Raw genomic sequence first — 9339 nt, 5'->3', positions numbered from 1 at the left:
CAGTTGATAAGGAGTTGGTTCATAACCTATAAGAGTATGAGTTTAAATCCCACTGCTGATAGTTACTTTGTTGGTAAATGATCTGTGAATGCTTCTGTAAACACTCTTTGAGTCTAAAGGCATATTCTAGTTTTAGTAAATCCCTGACACTCAATTCACCTAAATTTTGTTGTACAAAAAAAAAAAAGAATTTCTGTTAAGAGCTGTGCTTACATTTAATGTTTAATACCTTGAATAGGATTACCTTAAATAGAAAGAATAAGGGAAAAAAAAAGGGTTGGGTTTATAGTCCCGAGATTATTTTAATGTATATAAAAAATTAAAACGAAAGGCGTGGGGACGGGGCCACCCCATTTTTTAAAAATATGTGCGCCTCGAATTTGTCAACAAAAATAAAAACGCTGATTGAATGAGGTCAACTTTTACTAGGCATACAAGACGCATGCACAAACTTCACTGATGATGGCCCAGGTCTAGCCGGGAGTTTATATCCGCGGGCGGAACCAAGGCCCTAGATTACGGGGGCATTGATTCGAAAGTTATTAATTTAAAAGCCAGCAATTGCATGCCTAGAAATAAACCACGTATCTGGAAATAAATTTTAGAGCCAAAAGTTTTTTTATTAGCATTACTCCGCTGGTCCTATTTATAGGGTAAAGAGAGAATATTTTTTGGTTTTATTTATAGGGGACTGAGAGAAATTTTTGCATGGATGTACAATTTTATTTTTCATATATGATTGTGTTGATTTTATTTACATGAGACATGGCTGTATATTAAATATGGATAAAATTAAAAAATTGTTAAATTTTAAATGAGAGTTAATAAAATTTAAAATTTTTTTAGTCTGTATGAAAGATGTTGGAAATACTCATAAATAGGACCAGAGGAGTATGTCATTTGTATAAGCTTTTGGGTCTAAGGTTGGTGGGCTTTATGAGCCCAAATACTTTTTACACTTGAGCGGGGCTCTGCAAAATTTCAAGGGTATGTACCAAACAAAAATTTTAAGGGCAAGGGATGCAAAATATGGACCTTTAATATGGCACATCCTTGTATATTTTCCTAGGGTCGGGTGCATTTGCCCCCCGACCAACGTAGCTTTGCCAGTGACCCTGGCCATCGAGGATCATACTTGCCCCGAGAGGACCAGGATCTATAACAACTTAATTCCAACACCCTAGTCAAACAAGTCATGAAAAACCATCGCATCTGTCCTTTGCTGGTTGAAGCCGTGCTAACCTTTGAAGTTTGAAGACCATTTGTCCACCGATATACCGTTAAGCGGAAATGAGTTGTACTTGAATAGTGTAGCCCCCCACCCCCCCCCCCAAAAAATCCATGCTTCATACGGATTAATGCAATTAATGTGTATTAATCTGTAAACTAACTCAGAGTATTCCTGTTTTGACCTGCAACTAACATTACGCTTTGTGGGGTGAGAAAATTGATAGTAAACAGTGTGGTTTAATAATATCGTTACTTAAACAGTTGCACGGCGCGGTGTTGAGGTCGGAAACTCAGATTTGTGTAGATGTAGAATTATAACTACCTTTAAATTCCCAAATATTTATTAGCAACCATCTCCTCATCATGAAAACAATAACACACAATCAAATGATAGGATATACTTGTACACACTGTGTGTGATCAGCAAAAGTTAGAAGTTACAATGTGCAGCAACATCGAAAGGAATGGACCAAGTAACTAGTGAATATCTGAGATGCAGCAACAGCGACCAACTATTTAGTACAATCATGAATTATTCATCCTTCTCTTTACAATCATTATACATATAGAGATATATATATCCAAATCATCCCCCCAACCAAACATTAAATGTCAAACTCCACAACCTCAAATTGAATAGAAAGTATAGAAATAAACATGTCAGGGCCCTGGCAGAGCCTTATTTTTAATCCCTGATCGGCAACAAAGATAGATGCGCAAACCACATAATTAACAACATCAGTAACAGACACATTCAATATCTTACCCCCTTCTCAAGGACTCATTCTTTCCGAATCGAATGCTCGAAGTAGTTCTGATCTTCTTCTTAGTACGGATAATAAACTCAGAAATTTGATCTTTGTGGGTATCCTTTTTCTTGGCAACATTCACACTAGCCTCGTCTTGTGCAGGCTTGCTATGATGCCCCTTCCCAATGTTGGACACAGTTCTTAATTTCTCTCTAGCCCTTTGAATGTACTCACCGAAAATATAATTCATATCCTTCTTCTCATGTTGATGCTCCAATTCCTGCGCCGCAGACTTGCCTTTCTGTTCACCTTTGCGTGCGGCTGCTCGATTCACAGAAGCATAATGTGGTCGCTCAGGTTCGATCCTGCCAGCAACTTTGCCTACTTGGGCCTGCCCATTGAAAGTGGGGTCTGGGTGATCCACGAACTTGATGGGAACTGCCCCGTTTACTTCATCATTATAATCTCCTCTGATATGGCGAGGCTGAGGCAATGGAGAACCAGAAGGTTCTTGGTGATGATAGTGTGAGATGCGATGAATGGCTCGCACGGCGGAACTGTTTGCCAGCGCTTCCCGGATTTTCGTGCACCTGGACGAATTGTACGATTGGTTGTTTCTTTCCATGCTGATCAGTTTATGGCCTAAGGGAAGAAGGAGAAGATCACGGGCTGAGTGCAACTCTGAAGAAGCTTGTTAGCTGTTATATAGTATTCATCCGAAAGAGGGTAAAGAGAAAGGTGGTTAGAGAAGAAAAGATGAACTTTTGAATTTTGATCTGGTTGGAACCAATATAATCGAGATTGCAGAGATTCCTAACAAGGACTAAGCAGGTAGCTTTTCCCATTTTTTCCACGGATGTGATGGGGAGGGATCAATTCCCACTTCGCTTGTCCGTCTATTCTACGCTTAAATATCTAAAACTAGCGATTACAGCTGTTATATATTATGGGCTCTTCTATTCTATCCATCTAATGCTGCTATATGTTCATTCGGCAACATAGTCCTTTTAACAGGTGATAAAGTTTGAAACTTGAGGGAAAGCGATGGCGGGCACCCAGATGAGGTATCAGATTCAAGCAAGACTCGTAGAACTAAAGAAATAAAGAAATAAAGAAACCTCTACACTGCAGACGTGGGCTGCCACGTAGGAAGGCGTGATTCCGCTGCTCATACATGCATGTCAGGGGAAGAATAATACATAGCTTTCTGGGGAAACCAATTGCATATTTTATGGAATTTACTGTTACTCCATGCCCAGCATATAACAAAGACGAAAGAATCCACGCTACCTAATATTACGATTTACTACCATTCTTGATTCCTTGTTTCCTTTGAATTGACTCAAATTCCAATCTTACGACAAATGATGAAAGACCCTATTACCATTTACTAGCTACCATTTTTTTCTTGTTTTCTTTGAATTGACTCAAATTCCAATCTTACAGCAGATGATGAAGGACCCCGCAAGTTTTCGATGCAAAGTGTCCCGCATATGGCATATATTGATATCACTTACATGATTAAAGTTTCGAGGCCGCATTTAGATATTCTATCGAATTTAATTGTGGGAAGCGAACATGTTAGTGAAGCAGGATGAGAGGAAAAGACAACTTTTTTATTCTCTCGTGTCACTCGGGGCAACGATGCGGAACTTCAAATGTGAACCAGACTAAGAACAAAAAAAAGAAAGAAAGAAAGAAAGAAAGAAAAGGAGGAAAATCAAGTAACTAGTGTATGGAATACAGATACGATTTTGATTGGCTTGCAGCGTAAGTTACATGGATTTTTTTATGTCACCTGATGCTGCACAAAAAGGAGGATTCACTTTTGAGGCAGTGATATGGAATATGCTGTAGGCATAATATGATGCTCGAATTGATCGGCTAAGACCAATGCAGCTTACAGAAAGGAAAATGTGGAGAAGCCTCAGTTAAAGATGAGGAAGTCCATGAGGGGGGTCTAATTTCTAGAAGCCAAGCACTCCCAAACCCAAGAATTAGGTCCTTAATTTGATTGTTTTGTAAGCAAATATTCCCCTTTTGAAGTTCATGCAATTTCCACAATAGCATCTTGGTATTATCTTCATGAGTCATGAGGCTACTTGCCACAAACGAAAAGAACATGTACCAAACAGCTAGCCGCACATCGCCCACAAGGCCACAATTCGGTTTCTTTTCTTCTTTTTTTGGCCAGACACAATTCAGTTTCTAGCGACTACAAAAAAAAAAATCACTTCTTTTGACTCTCCAGCTACGCAAATGAGAAATAACTCCACCCAGTATATTCTATCTTTCAGCGTGGTAATATACTGAAGGCTGTGGCCAGGCAGGAAAGGCCCACGGAGTCCTGGCATGATATCTTTAGAAATCCTGAAATCTCACCCTATATCGCACCATTTGTCCATGAAACAAGGAGATTAACAGATTTTGAGTCATTAACGGTAAACAAGGAGATGCCCGTACACTTGTTCTTTATGACTCAAAATAGTGAAAATCTCCTATAAACACGTTTTACGTAAATCGAGACAAAATTTTTTTCACATACTTGTTTCGTATTTCGTAAATCACTATTGAAAAGCAGCTTACAAGCTACTTATAAACTATTCCAAACAGGTCCTCCCACATTCTAACTGGGTCAATTTAGATTATTATCGGGGATTTAATTGGGATAGCCCTCCCACCTTCTACACATGCATTCCTTTTTAGGATCCCCTATTGTGAGGGAACCACGAGCAGAGGATCCATTGCGGCCATCCGGTTGACTGTAACAGTGTAACTTCCCCAAAGAACTAAATCATCCACATGAAGACAGTCTCAGATGTCGCTTCCTTCAATCAAGTACTATAGCCGTTGTGAACAAATTTTCAACATGAAGACTGTATCAGTGATGTTTGAAAATTTAGCGAAGTACAATACACCACCAACTATAGCAATAGTAAGCATATTCACAAATCGAGATGCCAAAAGCACCAGCTGTTAACAAGAAAGAATTATGTCTTTGATGTATCTCTGAAAGCTTGCTTATTTCAGATTCTCAGGCAGAGGTCAGGAAACTGGCTGGTGAGCAAGTAGAGAAGTTGTATCATCGCCGTTGGCCTAAACGTTGCTTGGACCCTTGAAAGGCATGAATCAGAATGCCACGTAGGATCATCTACTTTTGACTCCATCATGTTCAATGACGATATGTCTTCACTGCCTGCTCTATCCGCCGCCGGCATAGAGGACAGTTAGTTAAGTGGGAAGAACAAATTATACAGCAACACATATGCCCACACCTGAGATTATAAATAGACCTCAGTATCAGAGAAACATATAAAAGATCAACAGAACCTGCAGTTTAGAAAATTTTGTTCAAGCAAGAAAGAGGACAAGTTTAGTAGCTCACGGAACAAAAACAGCATTATACTCGTGCTCAAGGCATATTACACATAAATCTGGCATGACACGATCTCTTTTTGCACCATCTGGTAAACTGTCAGCCTTTTCGCCTGAGAAGTCACAAATTTTGAGTACCGATAAAAGAAAGTCAAAGCAAAATTAAATAACATAGGTTCTTAGCAACGTACCTTCGTTATCTTGTCCTGACCTCTTAGCAGCCGCAGCAAGAACCCTGCATAAACAGAACAACGAAGTAATGAAAATTACATTTGAATAACTGCAATTTGTCTGATTCCTTTTTCCTAATTCAATTTCTTGCAATGGTATTCCGTTTTTTCAATACTAATGAGAAGGGTCACGAGGTGATGCATACCTCTTTTGCAGTTCACAACGGCGTCGTCTTTCCAAGATGTACTGAATAGCATGCTTGGCTAATAAATAAGCACCAAAAAGGCTCAAGCCCACAGATGCATACTTATACCACCTAACAAGAACGTTTCAGTCAATCCAAAAATATGTACATGAAAACACCAAATAAACATCAATGCAGCTATAAATCAACCTTGCCCATTTCCCAAGATTGGCAATGAGCTGATCAATCGTTTTTGGGGAGACATAAAATGGCCCTTTGTGGGGTCGCTGAATTCGGATGGTTCCAATGTCATCTTTGGCAGCCTGATTATACAGTTCAAAGGTAATTGCAAAAGAAATCATGAATTAGTAAATCATATAGAGTTTTTGTATTTAAAAAAAGAAGAAAAGAAAAGCAAATGCAGACCCCTTTTCTTTGTAAGCATAGAATACTCTTCCAATATCATTTGTAATTCATATTGGAGTCCCCGTTCAATTATTTCAATATTTTTAACGCATTTAACTACAACGTCACCCCCACCACATACCTCACCAACAACTGTCAAGGATGTGCCAATTGGAAGTACTCGTTCAATTCTCTTGACTCCAAGCATCTAAAAAGTGGTTTAAACTTTGTCAATTCATAGAAGCCAGGGAGGTTCTTCTTCTCTAATCTAAATTCGATGTTGGGAGGGTGAGAAGGAGCCTTTTGGGATCGGGGATTATTATAATGAATTAACAGCACTCCCACCTTGAGACCTTGGAGATAATCTAATGTTCCACGTACAAGTGATCGACCTGACTCTTCAAATGCTTCACTTCCAACAGGTAATACAAAACCTGTTGCGCCCCGAGCTCCAACCACATGAACACGACCAGTTCCATCATCCTAACATGCAAAAATGTGGAGCTGTGATATGTATATAACTTGACCATTCACTTCAAGCGAATTTGGTTGTCAAAAGAGAAAAATGCATACTGTTAAACACTTCTCTGGGTCTTTCATTCATCTCAATGAAAGGGGACCATCACTACACTACTTTAATTACCAGCTAATTAATAAGCTTAAAAGGGGGGAAATATATCCGCACCAGATACCAAGGAACTTCTTTACTCAGGGATAGCATTAAAGCAGAATCTTGTATCCACGAACCAGCATCATTGTGTTTAAGAAAATGTTGCTCTGCCTAGAGATAAAAGCACAACCATGATAAACATCAATTCACAAGGACTGAAACAAGATAGGCAGCATTTTCACAGAAGAAGACTATTTAAGCTCTGTAGAATGTCATGGCTCATCTACCGTTTCTTCAACTATTACGCCCCTTAAACCGCTGAATTCACAGTTAACTGGGGTTTCAGAGCCAACTCTTCCGGAAATTGCAACAACCAGAGGTAATATTTCAGCATCTAACAGTTGTGCTGAAAAGTGGGAAAAAAAAGAAGAAGAGAAAGTATGATTAAAAAGACTGCATCGTTAAGCACAACCAAGAGTTATTAAGCATTCAAATAAGGCATTCTGTGCTGAAAAGTGGGGGAAGAAAAAGAATACAAAGTGTGATTAAAAAGACTGTATCGTCAAGCACACCCAATAGTTATTAAGCATTCAAATAAGGCATTCTTAAGGCTAAGAAGCTACTATCTTTCAGACTGATGCCACATTGCCACCAAAATCCAGACACTAGAAGCTAGAACTAGAAAATAAATCAAACTTTAGGAAATGCAATCAATGCAACGGTTTGTATGAAATTAAGAGATAGAACAGCATGATATGTAAAATCGGTGTGCAGTAATGCTAAATGGAAAGTGATATTGGATAGTCATCCATGTGAAACAATATCTGTTATTTTCAGCAACCAGTGTTAATACGATTTTTTCACGTAAATAACAAACAGCATAATTGAAACAATACCACTGATTAAAAAATTGCGTTCCTAAGAGATGACTGTACTCAATTGCGATGCAAGCAACGAAACAAAGCACATCTACGAGCACTGCCAATACAAACCTACCTGCATTAGGCATCCTTAGGATCTGACACTTATACCATACATATACAATTTAAAACTTCCATAAGCATAGTCATACCGCTTTCTGGAACCATAAAAAGAACAAAATCTCGCAAGAACCTTCATCTCTGATTCTGGAAAAAAAAACACGTACCTAATTCTTTTAACTGATTGACACGGCTAACGGACTTAAGAATTTCGGCGTCTCTGTACCAGAAAAATAGCTTCCCGTGTTAGAGAATGCCACAACGAGTCTTACGCAAATATAGAGTACACATATTAGTCATATTCATAGTTTAATATTGATGATTGAATATAGACAACAATTCCCTTACCTGCCACTACTTCTCCCGAGAAGGTAAAGAGCAGCCGCACTCAAACAGCAACTGAGTCCGCCCCAGGGAATCATCTTCGAGAGCTCTGATGATGAACAACCCTTCTCCCGATCAACTTAAGCCAATGCTTCCCATTCGTTTACAGAAGAAAAGGCGGTCAAGTCAATTGTAAGAAACCCGAAAAAGTCGAAATCGATCCAAAATTCCAAAACAAAGCACTGCCAAAATGATATGGCGGAGCAAGAAATGGATTTTCGGTAAGAGAAGGAGTAGGGACAATCAAAGTCCTGATTGTGTCCGCCAAAGTTTCTTTCTTTCTTCAAGAAAGTAAACTAGAAATACAAGGGGGAAGAAAAGAAGAGAGCTTGATAAGGAAAATGGTGGAGAAAGCGAGAGAATTCGATGCAAAGAGTAAAGGAAGCGGCAAAGGAGCAGAAAAGTGCAGCGCTGGTCCGGTCCTTACTGTTGGTGTCGTGCGATGCCTCGCTGATCCGAATTGCCTAACCCGGAAGTCAAGACTCAAGAGGCTATCGCCCTTGTTGGCCAGGAAAAAGGAAAATCACGCCCCCTGCCCTGGCCTAAATATTATCAATATTATCTCGTTATAATAATAAGAGTTAAATACATCAGCAACTCAGAAATATCTTTTCAAACACATGCAATATTTTAAAATATTTTATTATGATATATTTAATATTTTAAAATATTTTTTTATTTTGGCATTGAATATACCAAAAAATATTTTACAATTGGATCTAAAAAAAACTTTGGAGTGCTGCATACATTAAAAAATACTGCAAGGTATTAGATGGACTTAAAAAAATACTTCAAATGATAAATGCACCACAAAATATTTTAAATTACTGGATACACTTGATAAAATAATTAGGATATTAAATGCACCATAACCCTAATGATAATTCCGGGACAAGATAATGCAAAAATGTTCAACAGATATATTTTAATAAGAGACTTATTACCGTGGAGGGAGATGGAGAAGCGAAGGGAGAGACTAGATAGTGGAGGACAGCAAGAGAGTGAAGGAGATACGGACGAAAGGGGAAGGAAAAATATAAGCGGAAAACGAGCTATTATAAAGACCTGTAATAAAAATATTTTTTGTTCTATTTATAGATTTTCGAGCAACCTAAGCCTGACTTAAGTTCTAAGTGGAACAAATCATAAAATTATAAAACTTCATTAGATAAGAAATAACCTCATAAAAATAATATAAATCTTAATTAAAAATAATCATAAAATTAGGCATGCATCTTATTGATTCAGGCG

General features: G+C 38.3%; 2 protein-coding genes across 2 annotated transcripts; both read right to left on the bottom strand.

Annotated features, from left to right (window-relative positions):
* Positions 1-1549: 1549 nt before the first annotated feature.
* On the bottom strand, positions 1550-2767 carry LOC114759187 (uncharacterized). The gene has a single exon (XM_028948301.1). The coding sequence runs from the start codon at positions 2602-2604 to the stop codon at positions 1993-1995; it is 612 nt and encodes a 203-aa protein (XP_028804134.1). The 5' UTR covers positions 2605-2767; the 3' UTR covers positions 1550-1992.
* A 2033-nt stretch (positions 2768-4800) lies between these two features.
* On the bottom strand, positions 4801-8583 carry LOC114759186 (E3 ubiquitin-protein ligase SP1). Its single transcript, XM_028948300.1, has 11 exons — positions 8053-8583; positions 7872-7924; positions 7012-7130; positions 6800-6895; positions 6460-6597; positions 6257-6322; positions 5920-6032; positions 5731-5841; positions 5546-5589; positions 5365-5467; positions 4801-5254 (listed from the first exon to the last, which is right to left on the bottom strand). Exons 1-11 carry the CDS (start codon positions 8124-8126, stop codon positions 5152-5154), a joined length of 1020 nt encoding a protein of 339 aa, XP_028804133.1. The 5' UTR covers positions 8127-8583; the 3' UTR covers positions 4801-5151.
* Positions 8584-9339: the final 756 nt, after the last annotated feature.

This window comes from Neltuma alba, unplaced genomic scaffold (genome assembly GCF_004799145.2).
Source record: "Neltuma alba isolate B1F8T4 unplaced genomic scaffold, ASM479914v2 tig00010802_pilon, whole genome shotgun sequence".
Lineage (NCBI taxonomy): Eukaryota > Viridiplantae > Streptophyta > Magnoliopsida > Fabales > Fabaceae > Neltuma > Neltuma alba.
Note: the sequence above shows the minus strand (reverse complement) of the source record. Positions and strands in the feature narration are given on the sequence as shown.